This window comes from Bos indicus x Bos taurus, chromosome 12 (genome assembly GCF_003369695.1).
Source record: "Bos indicus x Bos taurus breed Angus x Brahman F1 hybrid chromosome 12, Bos_hybrid_MaternalHap_v2.0, whole genome shotgun sequence".
Taxonomy (NCBI): domain Eukaryota; kingdom Metazoa; phylum Chordata; class Mammalia; order Artiodactyla; family Bovidae; genus Bos; species Bos indicus x Bos taurus.
The window spans coordinates 83602663-83630091 of record NC_040087.1 but is presented as its reverse complement, the minus strand read 5'-3'; the positions used below and the strand labels follow the sequence as shown (position 1 = coordinate 83630091).

At 41.5% G+C, this 27429-nt stretch overlaps 1 protein-coding gene across 2 annotated transcripts in view; it reads right to left on the bottom strand.

The window, feature by feature from the left end:
* MYO16 (myosin XVI) overlaps window positions 1-27429 on the bottom strand; it is a 519236-nt gene that overhangs the window by 259957 nt on the left and 231850 nt on the right. For both annotated transcript variants that reach the window (XM_027557960.1, XM_027557959.1), the window contains exons 10-11: window positions 11144-11294; window positions 3311-3421 (exon numbers count right to left, since the gene is read on the bottom strand). In XM_027557960.1, coding sequence (XP_027413761.1) covers window positions 3311-3421; window positions 11144-11294 — 262 coding nt within the window. The remainder of the gene's footprint in view (window positions 1-3310; window positions 3422-11143; window positions 11295-27429) is intronic.

The window sequence follows — 27429 nt, the reverse complement described above, 5'->3', positions numbered from 1 at the left end:
TTTTTTGATATGAAATTATTGCCTGAAACATATGTTAAAAAAGAATACAGGCAGGTAATGATCTAAGTACCTGTTTCTAGGAACTCATCAAATTACAAGAAATTATCAGAAATAAGTAACCAACATCTGAGCAGAAATGAATGGAATTAGTAAACAAAAGCCATGGAGTAAATAAACTAAAGCCAAAAGGCGATCATTGGAAAAGTCAAATAAAAACCTGGTGTCCTAACAAGACCGACTGAGGAAAGAAGAGGAAACAGACCACCAATATGCCAAGTAAGACATCACTACAGATCCCACTGAAGTGGGAACAGATGAAGAGGGATATTTAGATGATGTGGACAATAACCCACAATCTTACCAAGACAAATGCAATAAGATGTCAGAAATCTAACTAGATTTATTTTCGGTAAAAAATTGAATCCATGTCTAAAACCTTCCCGCAAAGAAAACTAAGAATTCACCAGTGAATTCTTGCCAACACTGATGTAAAAATAAACAAATTTCATACAAATTATTCCAGAAAGTAGCAGAAGAGGGAACATGAATCACTTCATTTTAAGAGGTCTGCATAAACTTAGTATTAAAAACAAATATATTGAAAGAAAATTATAAGCTGTTTTCCTTCATTAAAACACATGCTAAAATAATGAGAAAAATACAGACAAACTGAATCCAATAATATATTCAACAAATAATAAATTTCAACCAAAGAGGCTTTATTCTAGTAATTCAAGGTTGGCTTCATATCAGAAAATCAACTCTTGTAATTTGTATTACTAAGAAGTCAAGAATAAAATTTATATGATTATCTTAATAAATGCAAAAAGCATTTAATAATAGTCAATTCCCACTCTTGACTAAAAATAATAATAACTTTGAAAACTACTAATATAACAGAACTTTCTTAATCTATACAAAGTAATTACATGTGGTAATAACTTGCTTAATGATAAAACACTAATTTTAATGATAAAACAGCTTTCTGCAAGGATTAGAAACAGCACATAAATGTGTAATATGCTGACTTCCAGCCAAATTTTTAAATTAATAGCCCCTATATCATCAAATGGGGCTTCTCAGGTGGCGCTAATGGTAAAGAATCTGCCTTCCAGTGCCGGACACCAGTTCAATGCTTGGGTTGGGAAGGTCCCCTGGGGGAGGGCACAGCCACCCACTCCAGTATTCTTGCCTGGGGAATCCCATCGACAGAGGAGCCTGGAGGGCCATGGTCCATATTGCAGAGTTGGAAACAACTGAAATGACTTAGCACGCACACATATATTATCAAACAAGGCAGAAAAGGTAAGGATCTATCAGGGTTTCAAAGAGAAACATGAAAGCCATTATTTGGCTCCCACTTAGTGGTGTGTGCAGAAAAGCCAAAGAAAGATGGTCCATAGTAACTTAATCTGGAAGCTCTGGGAAGGTTTACTTAGAGACTGAAAAAGTACCTAGAGGGAGTTTATAAAGCTTTGCACTTCATGGAGTGAGAAAGAGAACTCCAGGGAAAAATTCTAAGGGGGGTGACTAGGAATCACCAATGATCATGTTTAGGGGCCAGACAGGGAATAAGGACATGTGGCCATCCTTCCACGAAAAATGACAAGCTACCGAAAAGTTCTAAGACTGGGAGTTTTGAGATTACATTTCTTCTGCATAAAAATGGCCCTTGTTCCTTGTGAGATCAGACTGAAAAGGGGTGAAGTTTCCCCTAGGAAGGCAGGAGGCTGCTGGGGCCAGGACGATGAGGGTGGTGAGCACGGGGAGGCAGAGGACGTGAAGGTCGCTCAGGCGTGTCCGACTCTGGGGATCTTCCCCACCCAAGGATCTAACCCAGGTCTCCCTCACTGCAAGCGGATTCTTTACCAGCTGAGCCACCAGGGAAGCTGTGGACTAAATGATATTTGGGAGAAAAAGCCACTTGAAAGGCATGAACGAAAGAAAGGAAATCAGAACCATTCAACACAGATTTAGAGAACAAACTTATGGTTAGCAGGGGGGAAGGATGAAGGAAGGAGGGAGTTCGTACACACTGCTAGATTCAAAATGGATAACCAACAAGCATCTGCCCTGTAGCCCACGGAACTCTGCTCAATGTCATGTGGCAGCCTGGATGGGAGGGGGTTTTGGAGGAGAATGGATACGCATATACGGATGGCTGAGTCCCTTCACTGCATACCTGAAACCATCACAACCTTGCTCATCGGCTCTACTCCAGCACAAAATAAAAACTTCAGTGGTCTACCGATAACGTGACTAAGACGTTAACAGGAAGAAGAATCAGCAAGACGTTATGGAAAGAGAGACAATGGCACAAACCACACAAGTGGCAAGGCAGCAGCAGAGACCAAAGTAATCAGGCTCTGCCTCTTCATGCTGATGACTCAATTCCATTAGTTCTGATAGAAGTATTTAGTTTTAAGTGTATTTACAGTGGCAGGCAATTTATCCAAGTGTTAAGATGCTGCCCTGAATTTTCATAGGTTAATCAGCACCTGACAATTTATTACTTGTAAAGAAATCTCAGATTTCACATTTACATGAAAATTACTTAATTAATTGCTCAGTGGAGGAGGAAAAAAAAAAAAGGGTGTGATCCAAAAGGGATAGCAGACATGTGCATAATCAGATTTCTCTGTAGACCTTCTGATTGAATTGCTCTGAGTTGAATTTAATGAAATCAATGAGAGAGAGAAAGAGAGTCTGAGATTACATACTGCCAAAACCGATCCACATACTGGAAGAAATAACACATATAAACCAGAGTAGAACCAAGCAAATCAATCCTCCGTGCTGTTTGTCATCTAAGTCAGATATCTGTATCTTATTATCAGAGATATGTGTATAAATTACTTACTCAACAAAGACATTTCTTGATAATTTGGAAACACAGTATCTTTTTTCATGCAGACAGAGGCAAGCCCTCAAGGCTCACTTAGCTTTTCCTCTCTGGCTTCCTTTTCCAGATCTGAGTGGCCGAGTTAAAGCAGATGAAACAAGCAGCATTTTTATAACTGACCTGCAGATCCTGCGGGATCTAAGCAGGATCTTCTCCTCCAGCAAACCTGACCACAGGAAGTTGTCTACCCTCAGGCAGACAACTTTAACCACGCTGAAGTGTGGGTCATTGCTGAAACTGCCTCATACCTGAATCAGAAGAACTGACCTGAACCCTGAGAAATCCACCTTAAGCTATCGGGATGCTCCTAAGTAACAAAGAGCCCTCTCCTTGTAATATTAGCAGCACGGAAGGGTGAATATACACACAAGACAAAGCCATGCAAAAGGCAATTTCAAGGGCACTTACGTAAATCTGATTGTTCCCAAAGCGCTTCTGAATTTCATAAAGCAGGCTGCTGTCTGTGAGCTCGCTGAGCGTCGCCAGGTCATCATTGGGAGCGGGAGGCATCAGCTTGACCTGAGGAAAATTCAGGTAAGATGAATTCTACTTCCCAATCAACTGTCCTCACAGCTGGATGTTCCAGTTTCAATTACATGTCAAAAGTTTACAGACCACATGACTGTGAAACTGTTATTAAAAGATGATACGGTTCACTTAAAAGGAGCAAAAAAAACTCACCAACTGTAGCAATGTATTCAGAGGAGAATCTGTTCCTGTGCCCCGCAGCCTGCACATGGACACGCACACACTCACCAACACACACACGCCTCATGTGGCCCAGCATCCACCACACCCTGAAGTCTGTCTAATTTACACAGCTCTGAACTGCACTGAGCCCTCTGTAAGGCCAGCTATTAAAACGCTCACGTTTGCAGTGCTTCCAAAACTAAAGGAAAACTCTTTTCAGGAAACTGAAATAGGAAGAAAGCAGTGTACACAGACGTCAGCTTCGGCACATGTGGAGGAGGATGCTGGAATTCCACAACAGACTCTAGAATTTTGGCTTGTAATTTTCATCCTGCCCTACATTACTCTTAAGGCAGTGGTGAGGTTAAGGTAATTCTGCCAGAAAGAAAGAGAAAAAACTGTTTTCCCACTCAATTTAATGTTGAGTGACAGAGTTGAAAAACTGGAAAACACTTCAAATAAAAAAAGAGATGAATTTGAATTATTTAATTAGATGAAAATCTATCATTTACAAGTCAGAAATGGACAATGTTTAGTTTTATAGACACAGACTAACACCTCTAGCAAGTTACCATACATGTTGAACTTCCAAAGCAACCATAAAAGAGAAAAACCAAGAGCAGGATTTTTTTTTTTTTCCTTTAGGAGTAATGATTTACACTAAGATAATAAAATTCTCTTACAGTCACTGGTCTAAGGAGCAGAATGCAAATTTGAGTGCACGTTTAGAAAAAAAATAAAAAAGCATGAACAGCACTAACAGAAGTTTCACATTTGTCCCAACGAGCCTGTAAGAGCTATTGCAGCATCTCCTTGGAATTCTTGAGGATTTTCATCCACAGTCACAGCTGCTCCATGGTGAGAGAAAGTACCAGGCTGACGGTAAAAATGTGAAGACTTCCCAGCCAGCTTGCCGGGATGAAACATGAAAATACAGTCTTCGGGTAGATCAAGGGAAGAATTCCTTGTATTTATCATGTCGGATTCCAGACTGATCAGGAATGAAGCTCTGATAATCAGTCTTAAGCAAGGCTCCCCAAGGGACACATACTTTATAAAGATTCCTAAAGCATTGTGACAGCTGACAACCAGTAGAAAGAAAAACAAGAAGTATGTCTGCGGATATTTTTATGTTCAGAGTGGAAGGCTTTGTGTACGCTACCAATGTCTCCCGAACAATTACAACTACAGTCAAAACAGAGACAGCATAAATATGTAAAAAAAAAAATTAACATCTTCACTAGGATTGATCATCATGGTTCTCATGAAGATATGCACGTTTCCATACGCACTGCTGTGCTTTGTTGTATCTGACTCTTGGCGAGCTCCATGGACTGGAGTCCGCCAGGCTCCTCTGTCCACGGGGATTCTCCAAGCAATAATACTGGATCAGGTTGCCATGCCCTCCTCCAGGATATATATGTGTACACACATATATTTTCTCCTCTTTATACATCCCTGGAGAAGGAAATGGCTACCCACTCCAGTCATTCTGCTCGGGAAATACCATAGACAGGGGAGCCTGGCGGGCTACAGACCATGGGGGTCGCAGAGTCAGACATGACTGAGCGACTGAGCATGCACACTTTATATACATGTATATTTCCCAAAATAGAGATCTCAAACACAAAACATACATAATTCAGGATAGAAAGTCAGGGAGAAATTAGAGAAGCATTTTGATAAATGTTTTAAGACCCAAAAGGAATTTACATCTTGGAAATACTCTGAATTCACCCCTTCCTGTTTCCTATTTGTCAACAGGGCTGTGAGTGCTGTCAGATTTATTGCTTTGTTCTCATTTGTTTGACGGTGTTTTCTCTCTATGGGACATAAGCAGTGTATGTCAAGGAACCAGAACTTCAGTGGGCAAAGAGGAGTTCTGACAAATGGAATAAGTACAAGAAGACCCTGAGGAAAAGGTTGTCTAGGAGGAAAGAACCAAGGATGCATGAATGAAGAGGAAAGAGGAAATTAAAAAAAGAACAAAAGATCTGCCTGGGATGGTCCTACCAGGGAAAGGGGTGACGATCTGACCAAATACCATGCTCCCCAAAGCTGAAGCCCTCAGCCTGCCTGCACAGCACTGTAACTGCTGTTACCTGCTTCTGGGGGCTTCCCTGAGAGCTCAGCTGCAAAGACTCTTAACTTCAGCTGTTTGGCATTTCCTGCTTTGTAGAGCTTCCCGGCGGAGAAGGCAATGGCACCCCACTCCAGTACTCTTGCCTGGAAAATCCCATGGACAGAGGAGCCTGGTAGGCTGCAGTCCATGGGGTCGCAAAGAGTGGGATACAACTGAGCGATTTCACTTTCACTTTTCACTTTCATGCATTGGAGAAGGAAATGGCAACCCACTCCAGTGTTCTTGCCTGGAGAATCCGAGGGACGGGGTAGCCTGGTGGGCTGCCGTCCATTGGGTCGCAGAGTCGGACACGACTGAAGCGACTTAGCAGCAGCAGAAGCATCAGAGCTCCCCGGGGTGGCTCAGACCGTAAAGAATCTGCCTGCAATGCAGGAGGGTTGGTTTCCATCCCTGGGTCAGGAAGATCCCCTGGAGAAGGGATGGAACCCACTCCAGTATTCTTGCCTGGAGAACTCCATGGACAGAGGAGCCTGGCGGGCTACAGTCTGTGGGTTCACAAAGAGTGGGACACACCTGAGCGACTAACACTTCACACTTGCTTTTTATTCCGCTTCTTAGAGAGCGCGGTTTATCAGGTCCTGTGTTTGCTGAGGATTTACGCTTTTGTGTACCTGGGTGCTGGTACAGAAGGAGAACCACTGCCAACCTTCAAAAGCCCTCTGTGCACAAGGAGCCGTGGGACACACGCTTTGTCTCCCATGCGTAGAACTGTCCTAGGTCAGTCCGGCTGTGGGAAATAAACCTGGAGCTTGCAGTGTTTTCCCCAAAGAGCACCGGAAACTGTAAAAGAAACACTTGTGATTCTAGGCATCTTGAGTTTGTTTGGTCAGCTGAAATACTCAATTTGGAACTTGAGTGTCAGTTGAGAAGTGAAAATGAATTTTGAGAATTAAGATAATATATGTGAAAGTGTTTTTGTAAGCTCTTAAAGTACGATTTTGTATTATTATTTTTTTAAAGTAATCTATCCTTACACTGCAAAAAAAAAGAGGAATTACATGAAGTAAGAGCAGACAAATGAATGGACAGAAGACTAAGCTACTGGGGCAAAACCTTACAGTCAGTCTATACAAGTAACAATCATAAAAACAGTAACTGTGTCTCACAGAGTTTTTATTCATGCTTGGTAACTGTGCTGTCATATTGCAAGCTTAGCCTTTGTCATCTTCAAAACAAGCAAGTAAGGTGAGTACTATATACCCATTTTACAGATAGGGCTTACTGAGGTTAAGGGGCTCCCAGAGCACAGAGCTCCAAAAGCAGGCCCGAACCAGAGCAAGTCTGCATGACTGCATCCTCCTCTCTCTTCACCCCTAGGAAAACGCACCTTCACTAAACAGAATAAAATGACCTGAATTTTAAGCTGGAGCCAAATTTAAATAAATATACTATGAAAGGAAAGGAGAGAGAAGAGAAGAGGGAGAAGCCAAGCAGGTAGGAGACTAAAAAGAGCACAGAAGCAGGCAGGCAGAGAGAGGAGGGATGGGAGGCAAGAGCAGTATAAAGTGAAAGAGAAGGAAAATACCGCACATTTTTAACCATCTTAAAAAACAAAAACAAAACTCTACATTCTCAGAGATATGATCAAGCTAATGTGAATTTTGGTCACTATCAGAATCAAGGGAAAAAACATTCAAATCAAGCCTTGAATATTCATTTATGTAGTTTGCTGTTGTTTCCACTAAGTTGTGTCTTGCTCTTTGTGATCCCACAGACTGTAGCCCGCCAGGCTCCTCTGTCCACGGGATTTCTCAGGCAAGAATACTGGAGGGCATTGCCATATCCTCCTCCAGGGGATCTTCCTGAACCAGGGATCAAACTCAGGTCTCCTGCTTGGCAGGCAGGTTCTTTATCACTGAGCCACCTGGGAAGTCCCATTTATGTAGTTATCATTTGATAAGACCTACATTTTCTAAAAATCTGGAAGGAGAGATGCTGTGGATTTTGTTCAACTTGAATTACACATGATATGTTTCTCTTTAAAACGTGAATCAAAACTTGATTGCTCTGAGAAGGCTTTTCTAAAGCCCTCCTGGGAAGTGTGGGTGAAGAATCCAGTTGATGGATATTCCTGCCAAGAAACCAAGCACCTTGAGACCAAGAACGAACGATGACGATGATGGCGTGATGCTCATAGTGGGAGATATGAGTGAATATCCACCCAGTCAATCCTGGAGGAAATCAGTCCTGAATGTTCATTGGAAGGACTGATGCTGAAGCTGAAACTCCAATACTTTGGCCACCTGATGTGAAGAACTGACTCATTGGAAAAGACCCTGATGCTGGGAAAGATTGAGGGCAGGAGGAGAAGGGGAAGACAGAGGATGAAATGGTTGGATGGCATAACCAACTCAACGGACATGAGTTTGGGTAAACTCTGGGAGTTGGTGATGGACAGGGAGGCCTGGTGTGCCGTGATTCATGGGTCGCAAAGAGTCAGACATGACTGAGCGACTGAACTGACTGAACTGATTCCATAGATAACATAAGCACATGAAACCTGAACACTAATTTCTCCTAGTTTAATACCAGATCAACACAACACGATGACAGTTGCTTTCAATGCCTGTGACACATTTATAAAGAGCTAACAGGAAAAAATTGAAAAGGTTTTCCGCAAGGATCACATTTGACATTATGCTGCTAATGTCTTTTCATTATTTTCAGATTTTATGTCTTAGAGCTGCTTTAGGTTCACAGCAAAACTGACAGGAAGGGACAGAATTTCTCATATACCCCAGCCCTCTCCTGGATAGCCTTCCCTATTATCAATATCCCTCTCCAGTGTGGCTCTTCTGTTACCATCACAAACCTCCACTGAAACGTCATCATCACCCAAGGCTCACAGTTCACATCAAGGATCAGGATGTGAGGCCGGATCCTTACAGCTTGGCCACTCTTACATCCTTTCATCAAGGCCACTCTTGGTGTTACATGTTCTCTGGATTTGGACATACGTGTTACATCAGGTATCTATCTATCAGGTATGACAGGGTCATACAGAGAGAAGCTCCACTGCCCTAAAGACTCCCTTCTCCTCCTATGTATCCCCTCCGCCCTGATCCCTGGCAACCTCTAATGTTTTTAGTGTCTCAATGCTGCTGCTGCTGCTACTAAGTCACTTCAGTCATGTCCGACTCTTAGCGACCCCATTGACTGCAGCCTACCAGGCTCCTCCATCCATGGGATTTTCCAGGCAAGAGTACTGGAGTGGGGTGCCATTGCCTTCTCCCAGTGTCTCAATAGTTTGATCTTTTCTTGAATGTCAAATAGTATAATCATACAGTATATAGCCTTTTCAGACCAGCCTCTGTCACTTAAGAATATGTATTTAAGGCTACAGAATGCTCATAGGATCTTTAAAACTGTTAAGAAAAAGCTTTGTCTTAAACTTCACCTAACACTCAATTTGCCTGTCACTGTGGACTGAATGGTTCCCCTCCTCCAAATTCACATGCTGAGGCTCTAGCCAGCATATGACACTGTTTGGAGATAGTGATTAAGAACAAGAAAAGGCCCTAAGTCATGTCCAATTCCTTGCAACCCCATGGACGTAGGGCTCCTACATTCCATGGGACTCCTCTCCGTGGGATTTCCCAGGCAAGAATATTGGAGTGGGTTGCCATTTCCTTTTGCAGGAGAACTTCCCAATCCAGGGATCAAACCATGTCTCTTGCACCACAGGCAGATTCTTCACCACTGAGCCACCAAGGAAGCCCTATAGGGCCTTTAGGAGGTTATAAAGGTTCAGTTCAGTTCAGTTCAGTCGCTCAGTCATGTCCGTCTCTTTATGACTTCATGAATTGCAGCACGCTAGGCCTCCCTGTCCATCACCAACTCCCAGAGTTCTCTCAAACTCACGTCCATTGAGTCGGTGATGCCATCCTGCCATCCCATCGTCTGTCGTCCCCTTCTCCTCCTGCCCCCAATCCCTCCCAGCATCAGAGTCTTTTCCAATGAGTCAACTCTTCACATGAGGTGGCCAAAGTACTGGAGTTTCAGCTTTAGCATGAGTCCTTCCAAAGAACACCCAGGACTGATCTCCTTCAGAATGGACTGGTTGGATCTCCTTGCAGTCCAAGGGACTCTCAGGAGTCTTCTCCAACACCACAGTTCAAAAGCATCAATTCTTCAGTGCTCAGCTTTCTTCACAGTCCAACTCTCACATCCATACATGACTACTAAAAAGCCTCTTGATGAAAGTATAAGAGGAGAGTGAAAAAGTTGGCTTAAAGCTCAACATTCAGAAAACTAAGATCATGGCATCTGGTCCCATCCTTTCATGGGAAATAGATGGGGAAACAGTGGAAACAGTGTCAGACTTTATTTTTTGGGGCTCCAAAATCACTGCAGATGGTGACTGCAGCCATGAAATTACAAAGGTTAAGTGAGGTCAAAAGGGTGGGGACCTGAACCTATAGGATTGGTGTCCTTAAAGGAGACACCAAAAAGGCTGTTTATTCTCTCTCTCTACCATGTGAGGACACAGGGAGAAAGCAGTTGTCTGCAAGTCAGAAAGAAGACCTTCACCAGAAATGAGTCAGCCAGCACCCTGACACTGAGCTTCCAGTCTCCAGAACCGCAAGAAAGAAGCTTTCGGGTGTTTAAGGCACGTGGTGTGTTGTATTTTATTCTGGAAGCCTAAGCTGGTGACTACACCCACTAAGATATTTCAAAATTACAAAACTGAATTTGTTATTTTAAAATAACGAAAATGAATGAAACTAAAAGTAGAGGTTCTTGAGAAAACCTCAACAAACTGTCTTTAAAACATCGAAATTAGATACAGTAGAAAAACAAAACACTTTCAGAGATTACTCTGACATTTATAAAAATGCTCTGTCATTTATAAAACATGAAATGTAAAACTGTCATTTATTTCTGTGGAATTGACAAACAAATACACTAATATCTGTTAAGTTCCTCAAAGTAATCTCCCATCTTTTTGACATTGGGACAAACACACACACACAGACACACACACACACACACACACAATACACCAACACAATTGCATTTAACAAGTGACCCAGTGACTGACTTGTCTTTTTTCATTGTTAGGTAAAATATTTGATATTTGTAAGAAACAAAAAACACAGTCTGCATAATAATCAAAATGATGACTAATGCCATAACTGAAAATATTCAGAAATTTAGTGTATTAGCTGAATGTCCATTCCTGGTTAAGTCAAGATTATAAAATTCAAATCCTTGTGAAATACAACAGCAATTTTTGTTAATGGTCAGTATAATACCATAACAATATGGGCATTTCACAAAATATTAACATATGCACTTATTAATTTTTCTTTGAATGGAAATTAGTGGGAGCTTGCTTCTGAAAAGTTGGCCCTAAGGCATGAACTCGTAGCTGCAGCTGTGGCGGACACGCAGGAGGGTGTGATTACCTGCTCAGGCTTGGCGGGGCCATGCATGGGGGTGTTCTCCACTGTGCTGTCCTGAGACTGTCGTTTGCAGAGACCTTTTGTTGCATCTTTGAACATAATGTCTTTTTCCAACAGGCTGTCTTGCTTGGCGATTGGCAATACCAGGGGACTGCTGTAGGAAAGAATCCATGCTATAATTAGTCTCCTAAAGTTGCCACCTCAATCAAAAACTACCATGACCAAACAGCTCAGTCTGGTTCACCCAAGAAACACTCTCAACACTGCAGGGAAAATCCGTGAGAAACTTGAAGCTTTTCAATCAGCTCCAAATTTCTTTCAACTTTACTTCCAAGAGAAACATATACTTATTTCAACTGGAGAAGAAAATGGTTATGAATGTACAGTACATAGGCCTTAACAGACAACCAATGGGCACTTTAAAAGCTAAGGTTGAAACTCGTGACTGAACTAAGCAAAATATCTAAATGTGAAAATGAACTACAAACAAGTGAAAGCAACATTCTACAGTTGATTAAATTATAGGATTAAAAATATATTATAGAATCATGTGAAAGGGGCTCAGTCGTATTTGACTCTTTGTGACCCTGTGAACTATACAGTCTACGGAATTCTCCAGGCCAGAATACTGGAGCGGGTAGCTGTTCCCTCCTCCAGGGGATCTTCTCAACCCAGGGATCGAGCCCAGGTTTTTCATATTGCAGGCAGATTCTTTACTGTCTGAGTCATCAGGAAAGCTTGAAAGAATCATGGGAAACAGTTAAAATAGTTTGTGATGAAATGTTAACAGGGGAATTAAAACTGAATGACGCAATAAAGGGCTGCATTGTGATAAACAAGTTCTATTAGTTCTTTACCATTCAATTTAGGGAAAAGTAAATAAATAAAACCTATATCATTTTGTTGTTCTTCTTCCATTGACTTCATGCCAAAATGGCTCAGTTTGGTCAGTTCAGTTGAGTCACTCAGTCATGCCCAACTCTTTGCGACCCCATGGACTGCAGCATGCCAGGCCTCCTTGTCCATCACCAACTCCCGAAGTTTACTCAAACTCATGTCCATTGAGTCCTTGATGCCATCCAACCATCTCATCCTCTGTCATCTCCATCTCCTCCTACTTTCAATCCTTGCCAGCATTAGAGTCTTTTCCAATGAGTCAGATCTTGGCATTAGCTAGCCAAAGTATTGGAGTTTCAGTTTCAGCATCAGTTCTTCCAATGAATATTTAGGACTGATCTCCTTTAGGAAGGACTGGTTGGATCTCCTTGCAGTCCAAGGAACTCTCAAGAGTCTTCTCCAACACTACAGTTCAAAAGCATCAATTCTTCAGTGCTCATCTTTATCTATACTCCAACTCTCACATCCATACATGACTACTGGAAAAATCATAGCTTTGACTAGACGGACCTTTGTTGGCAAAGTAATATCTCTGCTTTTTAATAAGCTGTATAGGTTGGTCATAACTTTCCTTTCAAGGAGCAAGTGTCTTTTAATTTCATGGCTGCAATCACCATCTACAGTGATGTTGGAGCCCAGAAAAAATAAAGTCAGCCACTGTTTCCCCCATCTATTTGCCATGAAGTGATGGGACCAGATGCCATGATCTTAATATTCTGAATGTAGAGCTTTAACCCAACTTTTGCACTCTCCTCTTTCACTTTCATCAAGAGGCTCTTTAGTTCCTCTTCACTTTTTGCCACAAGGGTGGTGTTATCTGCATATCTGAGGTTATTGATATTTCTGCCAGCAATCTTGATTCCAGCTTGTGCTTCATCCAGCCCAGCATTTCTCATGATGTACTCTGCCTATAAGCTAAATAAGCAGGGTGACAATATACAGCCTTGACGTACTCCTTTTCCTATTTGGAACAGTCTGTTGTTTCACGTCCAGTTCTAACTGCTGCTTCCGGACCTGCACACAGACCTCTCAGCAGGCAGGTGAGGGAATACCAGGTGGTCTGGTATTCCCATCTCTTTCAGAATTTTCCACAGTTAGTTGTAATCCACACAGTCAAAGGCTTTGGCATAGTCAATAAAGCAGAAGTAGATGTTTTTCTGGAACTCTCTTGCTTTTTCAATGATCCAGCAAATGTTGGCAATTTGATCTCTGGTTCCTCTACCTTTTCTAAAACCAGCTTGAACATCTGGAAGTTCAAGGCTCACGTATTGTTGAAGCCTGGCTTGGAGGATTTTGAGCATTACTTTACTAGCGTGTGAGATGAGTGTAATTGTGCGGTAGTTTGAGCATTCTTTGGCATTGCCTTTCTTTGGGATTGGAATGAAAACTGACCTTTTCCAGCCCTGTGGTCACTGCTGAGTTTTCCAAATTTGCTGGCATATTGAATTCAGCACTTTTATGGCACCATCTTTTAGGATTTGGAAGAGCTCAACTGGAATTCCATCGCCTCTACTAGTTTTGTTTGTAGTGATGCTTCATAAGGCCCACTTGACTTTGCATTCCAGGATGTCTGGCTCTAGGTCAATGATCACACCATCTTGATTATCTGGGTCATGAAGATCTTTTTTGTATAGTTCTTCTGTGTATTCTTGCCACCTCTTCTTAATATCTTCTGCTTCTGTTAGGTCCATACTATTTCTGTCCTTTATTGAGCCCATCTTTGCATGAAATGTTACCTTGGTATCTCTAATTTTCTTGAAGAGATCTCTAGTCTTTCCCATTCCATTGTTTTCCTCCATTTCTTTGTACTGATCACTGAGAAAGGCTTTCTTATCTCTCCTTGCTATTATTTGGAACTCTGCATTCAGATGGATCTATCTTTCCTTTTCTCCTTTGCTTTTTGCTTCACTTCTTTTCACAGCTATTTGTAAGGCCTCCTCAGACAGCTATTTTGCCTTTTTGCATTTCTTTCCCTTGGGAATGGCCTTGCTCCCTGTCTCCTGTATAGTATCAAGAACCTCCATCCATAGTTCTTCAGGCACTCTATCAGATCTAGTCCCTTAAATCTATTGTTCACTTCCACTGTATAATCGTTAGGGATTTGACTTAGGTCATACCTGAATGGTCTAGTGGTTTTCCCTACTTTCTTCAATTTAAGTCTGAATTTGGCAATAAGGAGCTCATGATCTGAGCCACAGTCAGCTCCTGGTCTTGTTTTTGCTAACAGTATAGAGCTTCTCCAGCTTTGGCTGCAAAGAATGTAATCAATCTGATTTCTGTGTTGACCATCTGGTGATGTCCATGTGTAGAGTCTTCTCTTGTGTTGTTGAAAGAGGGTGTTTGCTGTGACCAGTGCTTACTCTTGTCAAAACTCTATTAGTCTTTGCCCTGCTTCATTCTGTACTCCAAGGCCAAATTTACCTGTTACCCCAGGTGTTTCTTGACTTTCTACTTTTCCATTCCAGTTCTCTATAATGAAACGGACATCTTTCTTGGGTGTTAGTTCTAGAAGGTCTTGTAGGTCTTCATAGAACCATTCAACTTCAGCTTCTTCAGCATTACTGGTTGGGACATAGACTTGGATTACCATGACACTGAATGGTTTGCTTGGAAACAGAGATCATTCTGTCATTTTTGAGACTGCATCCAAGTACTGCATTTCAGACTTTTTGTTGACTATGATGGCTACTCCATTTCTTCTAAGGGATTCCTCCCCACAATAGTAGATATAATTGTCATCTGAGTTAAATTCACCCATTCCAGTCCATCTTAGTTCGCTGATTCCTAGAATGTTGACGTTCACTCTTTTCATCTCCTGTTTGACCACTTCCAATTTGCATTGATTCATGGTCCTAACATTCCAGGTTCCTATGGAATATTGCTCTTTATAGCATCAGACCTTGCTTCCATCACCAGTCACATCCACAACTGGGTGTTGTTTTTGCTTTGGCTCCGTTTCTTCATTCTTTCTGGATTTGTTTCTCCACTGATCTACAGTAGCATATTGGGCACCTACTGACCTGGGGAGTTCCTCTTTCAGTATCCTATCTTTTTGTCTTTTCATACTGTTCATGGGTTTCTCAAGGCAAGAATACTGAAGTGGTTTGCCATTCCCTTCTCCAGTGGACCACGTTTTGTCAGAACTCTCCACCATGACCCACCCATCTTGGGTGGCTCTACATGGCACTGCTCATAGTTTCACTGAGTTAGAGAAGGCTGTGGTCCATGTGATTAGATTGGTTAGTTTTCTGTGACTGTGGTTTTCAGACTGTCTGCCCTCTGATGGAGAAAGATAAGCTTATGGAAGCTTCCTCATGGGATAGCCTGACTGAGGGGGAAACTGGGTCTTATTCGGATGGGCGGGGCCATGCTCAGTAAATCTTTAATCCAATTTTCTGTTGATGGTTGGAGCTGTGATCAGTCCCTGCTATTTACCTGGGGCTAGGCTAAGAGAGCTAAGTTCATAAAATATAAACACAACCTGAATGCTTAATTTGTAACATTTTAGTATAGAAAAATTTAAAAATGTACTTCCCTAATTGTGACTATAAAGCAGAAATACATATTTAATCAAATGCAACATATATAAATATAATTATTTCATGAATTTTACAGTAGTAGTTGTGATTCTAATTAAAGCATAATGCATTTTGTTGTTTTAGAAAGTTTTAGTTTTAAGGAGGATTTCCAAATAGCAAAATTCACTCTGTAGATAAACAGTTCAATGAGTCTGGTCTACATATATATAGTTATATATAGTTGGTTAGATATATAGACACACACACACTCATATAACCCGTGTAACCAGCAACACTTAGGATCTTCATCGCTCCCAAATGGCTCTTTGCACACGGCTGTAAAGTCATCAACCTCCACAAACCCATCCCCTGTGGTAGTGGTGTTTTTCAGTTGCAAAGTCGAGTCCGACTCCTTGCAATCCCATGAACTGCAGCATGCCAGGCTCTTCTGACCTTCTCTATCCCCCGGAGTTTGCTCAAATTCATGTCCACTGCATCAGTGATGCTATCTAACTGTCTTATCCTCTGCCAGTCCCTTCTCCTCTTGCCCTCAATCTTTCCCAGCATCAGGGAATGAGTTGGCTCAAAGTGGGAATGAGTTCCCACTTTGGGAATGAGTTGGCTCTTCGCATCAGGTGGCCAAAGTATTGGAGCTTCAGCATCAGTACTTCCAGTGAATATTCAGGGTTGACTTCCTTTAGGATGGACTGGTTTGATCCTTGTAAGCATGGGTAATTGTTTCCCGTTTTCTAAAATGACATATGGGAGGAATTACAGAGCATGTAGCATTTTGTGCCTTGCTTTGTTTACTTAATGTCTTTGAGATTCACTCAAGCCACTGCACATACCAAGTTTTTCACGTTTTATCACTGAGCAGCGTCCTCCTGTAGGAAGCACTGCACTTTGGCTGACCTTCAAAGCTTTGGGATTGTCCAGTTTTTGTCAATTATGAACGGAGCCTCTACACACACTCATGTGCAGGTGTCTGTGCTGATGTAAGACAAATGCTTTCATTCATTTATCTCCCCAAATACTTCCTTCCTTATCTCCCTTTATACTTGCTGTCTCCCTTTTCTGCATTGCCAAGAAATTAAAAAAAAAAAAAACAATAAAAAGTAAAGAGAGTTTTTGCGTATACTGAACCTTTTGAGTACGAAGTAATTAATAAACCAATAGTTAGATTAGTCAAGGTAGAAACTAGAATGATAGTTTATAAAAATGTAAAACCAAATCTAAAGGATTTCTAAAAGGAAGAAGGACAGAAATGGTATGGACCTAACAGAAGCAGAAGATATTAAGAAGAGGTGGCAAGAATACATAGAAGAACTAAACAAAAAAGATCTTCATGACCCAGATAATTAAGATGGTGTGATTACAAACCTCGAGCCAGACAGCCTGGAATGTGAAGTCAAGTGGGCCTTAGGAGCATCACTACAAACAAAGCTAGTGGAGGTGATGGAATTCCAGTTGAGCTCTTTCAAATTCTAAAAGATGATGCTGTGAAAGTGCTGCACTCAATATGCCAGCAAATTTGGAAAACTCAGCAGTGGCCACAGGACTGGAAAAGGTCAGTTTTCATTCCAATCCCAAAGAAAGGCAATGCCAAAGAATGCTCAAACTATCACACAATTGCACTCATCTCACACGCTAACAAAGTAATGCTCAAAATTCTCCAAGCCAGGTTGCAACAGTATGTGAACCATGATCTTCCAGATGTTCAAGCTGGTTTTAGAAAAGGCAGGGGATCCAGAGATGAAATTGCCAACATCTGCTGGATCATAGAAAAAGCAAGAGAGTTCCAGAAAAACATCTACTTCTGCTTTATTGACTATGCCAAAGCCTTTGACTGTGTGGATCACAATCAACTGTGGAAAATTCTGAAAGAGATGGGAATACCAGACCACCTGATCTGCCTCTTGAGAAATCTGTATGCAGGTCAGGAAGCAACAGTTAGAACTGCTCCACGTCCACATGGAACAACAGACTAGTTCCAAATAGGAAAAAGGCTGCATATTGTCACCCTGCTTATTTAACCTATATGCAGAGCACATCATGAAAAGTGCTGGGCTGGAAGAAGCACAAGCTGGAATCAAGATTGCTGGGAGAAGTATCAATAGCCTCAGATGTGCAAATGACACCACCCTTATGGCAGAAAGCGAAGAAGAACTAAAGAGCCTCTTGATGAAAGTGAAAGAGGAGACTGCAAAAGTTGGCTTAAAGCTCAACATTCAGAAAACTAAAATCATGTCATCTGGTCCCATCACTTCATGGCAAATAGATGGGGAAACAATGGAAACATTCAGAGATTTTATTTTGGGGGGGTCTCCAAAATCACTGCACATGGTGACTGCAGCCATGAAATTAAAAGATGCTTGTTCCTTCAAAGAAAAGTTATGACCAAAGCAGACAGCATATTAAAAAGCAGAGACATTACTTTGCCAGCAAAGGTACATCTAGTCAAAGCTATGGTTTTTCCAGTAGTCATGTATGGATGTGAGAGTTGGACTATAAAGAAAGCTGAGCGCTGAAGAACTGATGCTTTTAAACTGTGGTGTTGGAGAAAACTCTTGAGAGTCCCTTGGGCTGCAAGGAGATCCAACCAGTCCATCCTAAAGGAAATCAGTCCTGAATATTCATTGGAAGGACTGATGCCGAAGCTGAAACTCCAATCTTTTGGCCACCTGATGCAAAGAGCTGATTCATTGGAAAAGACCCTGATGCTGGAAAGATTCAAGGCAGGAGGAGAAGGGGACGACAGAGGATGAGATGGTTGGATGGCATCCCGGACTCAAAGGACCTGAGTTTCAGTAAACTCTGGGAGTTGGTGATGGACAGGGAGGCTCGGTTTGCAGCAGTCCATGGGGTCGCAAACAGTCGGACACAAGTGAACGACTGAACTGAAGTGACTGAAACGGAAGATGGGGCTTCCCCCGTGGCTCAGTGGTAAAGAATCTGCCTGTAATGCAGGAGATGCAGGAGAGGAGACGTGGGTGTGATTCCTGAGTTGGGAAGCTCCCCTGGAGGAGGGCATGGCAATTCAGTCCAGTATGGCTGCCTAGAGAATCTCATGGACAGAGAAGCCTGACAGGCTACAGTCCACAGTGTCACAAAGAGTTGGGCATGACTGAAGCCACTGAGCATGCACGCGTACAAAAGGAAGAACTGGTGAGTTTACTGAAACAGCTGAAATACTTCTTTCACATCCCAAATCTAATCGCAGTGTTAACAGAAGGCTCTTTGAAAGGTACACTTGAAAAGAAGACTGCTCCAGGAATAGTATAGTGACCTCATTCTACGTCAGTCCGGGCGTCAGTTTGGTTTCTACCTGACCTTCTAAGACCATCCCTGAGCCTCAGTTCCACCTTTGCCAAATGCAGGAATTACAATATCTAAATGTATTTCAAGTCCAAATATTCAATAATGTTAACACACTCACCTGCGTTTTAAAATATCATGTATACACTCAATAAGATCACAGGTTATAAACCCTATGACTTACTACCAACAATTATTATGAGCAGCTAGTTACGAACACCCTCATTCGTGTGAGAATAATGCCTTGGAATGATTTGGTTGGGCTGATAGACAGCATATTAATTAGTCAGGCAGATATTTTCTGTAAGGAAGTGAAAACCATGTACTTAGGTTCATGGCATGTGTTAATGTTTTGACATCTATGGAGCAATTTTTCTTCAGGTTTCTATTCTAGTTTTTAAACAGAACACGTTTTATCCATAATCACTGTGGTTAACAATAGCATCCTCCTGTTAATGTCTATATATTTAGCTTTTCACTGATTATCCATTTGTAGAATATAAACATACATTAAAATTCTATTCTTTTAGAAAAAGGAAGACTCTTAAAATAATCATGGGTATTTTAATGCTCATTAAACCTTTATAAATTATGGCAAAATATTTGATATAAGATTAATTTAAAAAATAAGTTGCAATTATATAGAAAGAAGAATTCAGCTTCATAAACAAGAAACATATAAAGCATATGAAGAAATATGCCCAGTGAATAGCAGTTTGCATCAAAAAGATAGACTCATGCTGAAGAAGGCAGTAACATTCCTCTCATTCCAACGGAGCATCTCCCTGCTCTGGACCCCTGACCCTTCACTTCATAGAGAAATTACTTTAAAGATCTTAAGATTATGATTTTTTTTTCTCTGCCTGCCTTTGAGATGTAAACCCCTCCTAGGCTTCCAAGGGCTTCCCAGGTGGCTCCAGTGGTAAAGAACCTGCCTGCCAATGCAGGAGATGTAAAAGACAGGGCTCAGTCCCTAGGAAGAATGGCTTCCCCAGTAAAGATCCCCTGGAGGAGGGCATGGCAGCCCACTCCAGTATTCTTGCCTGGAGAATCCCATGGACAGAGGAGCCTGGCAGTCTACGGTCCATAGAGTCACAAAGAGTCAGACACGACTGAAGCGACTTAGCACCCACGCATGCCCAGGCTTACAACCCAGGGGTTCTGTCTGCAGGAACTGACAGCCACCCTTCCAAGATGCAATCATCATGACAGATGGCCCCTGGTCTCCCTGTCACTGCCAGAGGGCAGGAGCCTGACTTCCATAAACACCAGCGAGCAAACTCATGCCTCATCACTCCGACCAGTTCTGGTTAACTTCACCAGCACTTTTCCTCTAAGCCCGGCACTAACAAGCTTTCTGGCCCTTACTCTCAATCTCTCTTCCCGACTGCTATGCATGTGTGCGCTCAGCCACTCAATCGTGTACCACTCTTTGTGACCCCCTAGAATGCAGCTCGCCAGGCTCTTCTATCCATGGGATTTCCCAGGAGAAAATATGGAATGGGTTTGCCATTTCCTTATCCAGTGAGTCTGCCATCCTCTTGAATTAAGTATTTACTGACTTTTCTGGTGCACTTTTTCTTTGATGCTAACAAGAGATTACTGTCATCAGATCAGATCAGATCAGTTGCTCAGTCGTGTCTGACTCTTTGCCACCCCATGAATTGCAGCACGCCAGGCCTCCCTGTCCATCACCAACTCCTGGAGATCACTGAGACTCACATCCATCGAGTCAATGATGCCATCCAGCCATCTCATCCTCTGTCGTCCCCTTCTCCTCCTGCCCCCAATCCCTCTCAGCATCAGAGTCTTTTCCAATGAGTCAACTCTTCACATGAGGTGGCCAAAGTACTGCAGTTTCAGCTTTAGCATCATTCCTTCCAAAGAAATCCCAGAGCTGATCTCCTTCAGAATGGACTGGTTGGATCTCCTTGCAGTCCAAGGGACTCTCAAGAGTCTTCTCCAACACCACAGTTCAAAAGCATCAATTCTTTGGTGCCCAGCCTTCTTCACAGTCCAACTCTCACATCCATACATGACCACAGGAAAAACCATAGCCTTGACTAGACGAACCTTTGTTGGCAAAGTAATGTCTCTGCTTTTCAATATGCTATCTAGGTTGGTCATAACTTTTCTTCCAAGGAGTAAGCGTCTTTTAAGCTCATGGCTGCAGTCACCATCTGTAGTGATTTTGGAGCCCAGAAAAATAAAGTCTGACACTGTTTCCACTGTTTCCCCATCTATTTCCCATGAAGTGGTGGGACCGGATGCCATGATCTTTGTTTTCTGAATGTTGAGCTTTAAGCCAACTTTTTCACTCTCCTCTTTCACTCTCATCAAGAGGCTTTTTAGTTCCTCTTCACTTTCTGCCATAAGGGTGGTGTCATCTGCATATCTGAGGTTATTGATATTTCTCCCGGCAATCTTGATTCCAGCTTGTGTGTCTTCCAGTCCAGCAGTTCTCATGATGTACTCTGCATATAAGTTAAATAAGCAGGGTGACAATATACAGCCTTGACGAACTCCTTTTCCTATTTGGAACCAGTCTGTTGTTCCATGTCCAGTTCTAACTGTTGCTTCCTGACCTGCATACAGATTTCTCAAGAGGCAGATCAGGTGGTCTGGTATTCCCATCTCTTTCAGAATTTTCCACAGTTGATTGTGATCCACACAGTCAAAGGCTTTGGCATAGTCAATAAAGCAGAAGTAGATGTTTTTCTGGAACTCTCTTGCTTTTTCTATGATCCAGCGGATGTTGGCAATTTGATCTCTGGTTCCTCTGCCTTTTCTAAAAAGAGCTTGAACATCAGGAAGTTCACGGTTCACATATTGCTGAAGCCTGGCTTGGAGAATTTTGAGCATTACTTTACTAGCGTGTGAGATGAGTGCAATTGTGCGGTAGTTTGAGCATTCTTTGGCATTGCCTTTCTTTGGGATTGGAATGAAAACTGACCTTTTCCAGTCCTGTGGCCACTGCTGAGTTTTCCAAATTTGCTGGCATATTGAGTGCAGCACTTTCACAGCATCATCTTTCAGGATTTGGAATAGCTCAACTGGAATTCCATCACCTCCACTAGCTTTGTTCGTAGTGATGCTTTCTAAGGCCCACTTGACTTCACATTCCAGGATGTCTGGCTCTAGGTCAGTGACCACACCATCGTGATTATCTGGGTCATGAAGATCTTTTTTGTACAGTTCTTCTGTGTATTCTTGCCATCTCTTCTTAATATCTTCTGCTTCTGTTAGGTCCATACCATTTCATATTTATATATATCATTCTACACTCTCCATATTTTCTTCAATGAAAAAGTATTCTGATTACAAAAAAAATTATGGCTAGACATTTATCAGTGAGAAAGAAAAAATAGGATTAAATAGTTTACTTTCTAAAAGAAGGCTTTTGGTAAGGCAGCCTCCATAAACATCAAGAAAATGAAAGAGCTACCAGCCAAGGGTACTTTAGATTAATGCAGGAGAGGTAAATTTAACTCGACTGTGGAAGAAATTAGATAGGACTACACCAGCATACACCCAATTTCTGAACTCGACTAGATTTATTCAAGACTTACTTATTTCTATAAACATAAAAGGCATTTCATGCAGAGCAAGTGTGCCTGGAGGAACTGGGATTCTATTTCTGAAAATTGAAAGAGGAACATCATAAAAGTAATGAAGGCAACAATTATTGCCCATTATAACTCAGGAGGTTTTAGAAAACTAAAGAGAAGAAATAAAATGGACTATATTGAGATACATTTGACCCATAAGGGAAGAAAACTTAATAGAAACAAATGTCGAGAAATGGCAAATGTGATTCAGTTATTTTGATGGTTAAAGTAATGGACCAAGTAAATAGTTCCCGATTTTAATCTTAGGAAAATAGCTACATAAATTATTACAGGGAATTGGAGTTATTCTGCATCAATGAAATAAAATAATTAACCAAAGCTTAATGTGGAATGAAACATTTCTTGGAAAGTGTTTCAATTAATTGCTATTGTTGACACCCCCCAAAAAAAACAACAACAACAAAAATCAACCTTAGGTTTTTTAAGAAAAACCCACAACTTAAAAAACCACTTTGGTAAAATATCACTTGTCTCTAAAACAAAAATAAAAATTTCAGTGTGTCACTTGTGGTTGGATTTGAAATAATACTGTTTTTAAGAAATTCATGCAAAGATGGGCTCGATAAAGGACAGAAATGGTATGGACCTAACAGAAGCAGAAGATATTAAGAAGAGATGGCAAGAATACACAGAAGAACTGTACAAAAAAGATCTTCATGACCCAGATAATCACGATGGTGTGGTCACTGACCTAGAGCCAGACATCCTGGAATGTGAAGTCAAGTGGGCCTTAGAAAGCATCACTACGAACAAAGCTAGTGGAGGTGATGGAATTCCAGTTGAGCTATTCCAAATCCTGAAAGATGATGCTGTGAAAGTGCTGCACTCAATATGCCAGCAAATTTGGAAAACTCAGCAGTGGCCACAGGACTGGAAAAGGTCAGTTTTCATTCCAATCCCAAAGAAAGGCAATGCCAAAGAATGCTCAAACTACCGCACAATTGCACTCATCTCACACGCTAGTAAAGTAATGCTCAAAATTCTCCAAGCCAGGCTTCAGCAATATGTGAACCGTGAACTTCCTGATGTTCAAGCTCTTTTTAGAAAAGGCAGAGGAACCAGAGATCAAATTGCCAACATCCGCTGGATCATAGAAAAAGCAAGAGAGTTCCAGAAAAACATCTACTTCTGCTTTATTGACTATGCCAAAGCCTTTGACTGTGTGGATCACAATCAACTGTGGAAAATTCTGAAAGAGATGGGAATACCAGACCACCTGATCTGCCTCTTGAGAAATCTGTATGCAGGTCAGGAAGCAACAGTTAGAACTGGACATGGAACAACAGACTGGTTCCAAATAGGAAAAGGAGTTCGTCAAGGCTGTATATTGTCACCCTGCTTATTTAACTTATATGCAGAGTACATCATGAGAACTGCTGGACTGGAAGACACACAAGCTGGAATCAAGATTGCCGGGAGAAATATCAATAACCTCAGATATGCAGATGACACCACCCTTATGGCAGAAAGTGAAGAGGAACTAAAAAGCCTCTTGATGAGAGTGAAAGAGGAGAGTGAAAAAGTTGGCTTAAAGCTCAACATTCAGAAAACAAAGATCATGGCATCCGGTCCCACCACTTCATGGGAAATAGATGGGGAAACAGTGGAAACAGTGTCAAACTTTATTTTTCTGGGTTCCAAAATCACTGTAGATGGTGACTGAAGCCATGAAATTAAAAGATGTTTACTCCTTGGAATGAAAGTTATGACCAACCTAGATAGCATATTCAAAAGCAGAGACATTGCTTTGCCAACAAAGGTCCGTCTAGTCAAGGCTATGGTTTTTCCTGTGGTCATGTATGGATGTGAGAGTTGAACTGTGAAGAAGGCTGAGCACCAAAGAATTGATGCTTTTGAACTGTGGTGTTGGAGAAGACTCTTGAGAGTCCCTTGGACTGCAAGGAGATCCAACCAGTCCATTCTGAAGGAGAGCAGCCCTGGGATTTCTTTGGAAGGAATGATGCTAAAGCTGAAACTGCAGTACTTTGGCCACCTCATGTGAAGAGTTGACTCATTGGAAAAGACTCTGATGATGGGAGGGATTGGGGGCAGGAGAAGAAGGGGGACGACAGAGGATGAGATGGCTGGATGGCATCATTGACTCGATGGACGTGAGTCTCAGTGAAGTCCAGGAGCTGGTGATGGACAGGGAGGCCGGGGCGATTCATGGGGTGGCAAAGAGTCAGACACGACTGAGCAACTGATCTGATCTGATGTGATCTGAAGACATTCATCTGAGAATAGTCTCATTCACCTTAAAGGAGTTCTCAACAATTATCACCAAAGAAACTTTAAAAAAGTCTCTTAAAGTAAGTTGAATCCAGAAGTGCTGTGCATTACGAAGGGAGTTTCTGAATACCTCAAGAGTTACACAGTCCCTTAGTCATCAAGAAGAAGCTAACAAGACATGGGCCACCTGCATCATCCTGTGTTGTATTACAGCGTGTTTCTGATACAAATGGACCACCTAGAGTCAGCATGAACCTCCAAGGTAAGGGCGCCGTCCTCAGCAAGTCAGTCCCACTTCGCATGTCAGCCACAGGTCTGGGCATTCCCAGGCCACCCGCACTTTGGAGCCAACTAGCTACAATTTCAGGTGTTCCTTCAAACTGTCTCAGGTTAGATGATTCCCTGGAATGACTCAAGAAAGCCTTATACTTAAAACTGCATGGCTACAAACTTCATTTGGGTTTTCCCATAACATCCCAAACCAACTTTTTGGGAGTTTCAACATGAAGTATACAGACCAAGATAAACAGACACACACGGTAAGGTCTTGGAGGGCCCTAAACTCAGGTCCTGTGTCCTCTTTCCATGGAGCAAGGGCACATTATCATCCTAGTGTATCGGTATGTTTACCAACAAGGAACAGAGGCTAGGCTGGCTCAAAGCTCCCATCCTTATCCTGAAATTGCATCATTGGATTTTAGATGCTCAGAGTGAACCAGGTCAAAGGGTTGGGTGGATAAGACGGTGGACAGATGGAAAACAGTGGCCCTGTCTTGTTCTAATGCTATGGGCATCTCCGTTTGGAAAGCGATTTCATAGAAGATGGCAAGGACCGTGAGCGAGAATTTTGTTGAGGCTGCCATCACCCTAATACCAAAACCAGACGAAGAAAACTACAGGCCAACATCACTGGTGAACATAGACGCAAAGATCCTATTTCCTTTTGTGTTGCTAAGTTGGCTTGTTCATTTTACCTTTCCCCTGAAGGCAAAAGGTAGTTTTCTTTCTTTGTCTGGTTTTGGTATTAGGGTGATGGCAGCCTCAACAAAATTCTAGCAGACAGAATCCAACAACATACTAAAAAGATCATACATCATGACCAAGTGGGCTTTATCCAAGGGAAGCAAGGATGCTTCAATATTTGCAAATCAATCAATGTGATACAGCACATTAACAAATTGAGATAAATTTCAATTTGAGATATGATTATCTCAATAGATGCAGAGAAAGCCTTTGCAAAATTAAACACCCATTTATGATAAAAACTCTCCAGAAAGCAGGCAAAGAAGGAACATACCTCAACATAATAAAAGCCATCTATAATGAACCCACAGCAAGCATTATCTTCAGTGGCAAAAAATTGAGAACATTTCCTCTAAAGTCAGGAACAAGACAAGGGTGCCCACTTTCACCACTACTATTCAACACAGTTTTGGAAATTTTAGGCACAGCAATCAGAGAAGTAAAAGAAATGAAAGGAATTCAGATTGGAAAAGAAGTAAAACTCTCATTGCTTGCAGATGATCCTCTACATAGAAAACCCTACACACACCACCAAAAAATTACTAGAGCTAATCAATGAATAAAGTTGCAGGATACAAAATTAATACACAGAAATCCCTTGCATTCCTGTACACTAACAATGAGAAAACAGAAAGAGAAATTAAGGAAACAATCCATTCACCATTGCAACAAAAAGAATAAAATACGTAGGAATAAATTTACCTAAGCAAACAAAAGACCTATATATAGAAAACTATAAAACACTGATGAAAGAGGTCAAAGATGAGACAAATAGATGGATAAGTATACCATGTTCATGGATCAGAAGAATCAATATAGTGAAAGTGAGTATACTATCCAAAGCAATCTATAGATTCAATGCAATCCCTATCAAGCTACCAAAGGTATTTTTCACAGAATTAGAACAAATAATTTCACAATTTGTGTGGAAACACAAAAAACCTCAAATAGCCAAAGCAATCTTGAGAAAGAAGAATGGAACTGGAGGAGTCAACCTGCCTGACTCCAGACTATCCTGCAAAGCTACAGTCATCAAGACAGTATGGTACTGGCACAAAGACAGAAATATAGATCAATGGAATAAAACAGAAAGCACAGAGATTAATCCACACACCTATGGACACCTTATTTTTGATAAAGGAGGCAAGAATATACAAGACAATCTCTTTAACAAGTGATGCTGGGAAACCTGGTCAACCACCTGTAGAAGAATGAAACTAGAACCCTTTATAACACCATACACAAAAATAAACTCAAAATGGATTAAAGATATAAATGTAAGACCAGAAACTATAAAATTCTGAGGAAAACATAGGCAGAACATGCACTTGCTTGCTCAGAAATCATAGCAGGAACCTCTATGATCCACCTCCCAGAGTAATGGAAATAAAAGCAAAAATAAACCAATGGGACCTAATTAAAAGCTTTTGCACAATGAAGGAAACTATAAGCAAGGTGAAAAGACAACCTTCAGAATGAGAGAAAGTAATAGTAAATGAAACAACTGACAGAAAATTAATCTCAAAAACATACAAGCAGCTCATGCAGCTCAATACCAGAAAAATAAATGACCCAATCAAAAAATGGGCCAAAGAACTAAACAGACATTTCTCCAAAGAAGATACACAGATGGCTAAAAAACACATGAAAAGATGCTCAACATCACTCATTATCAGAG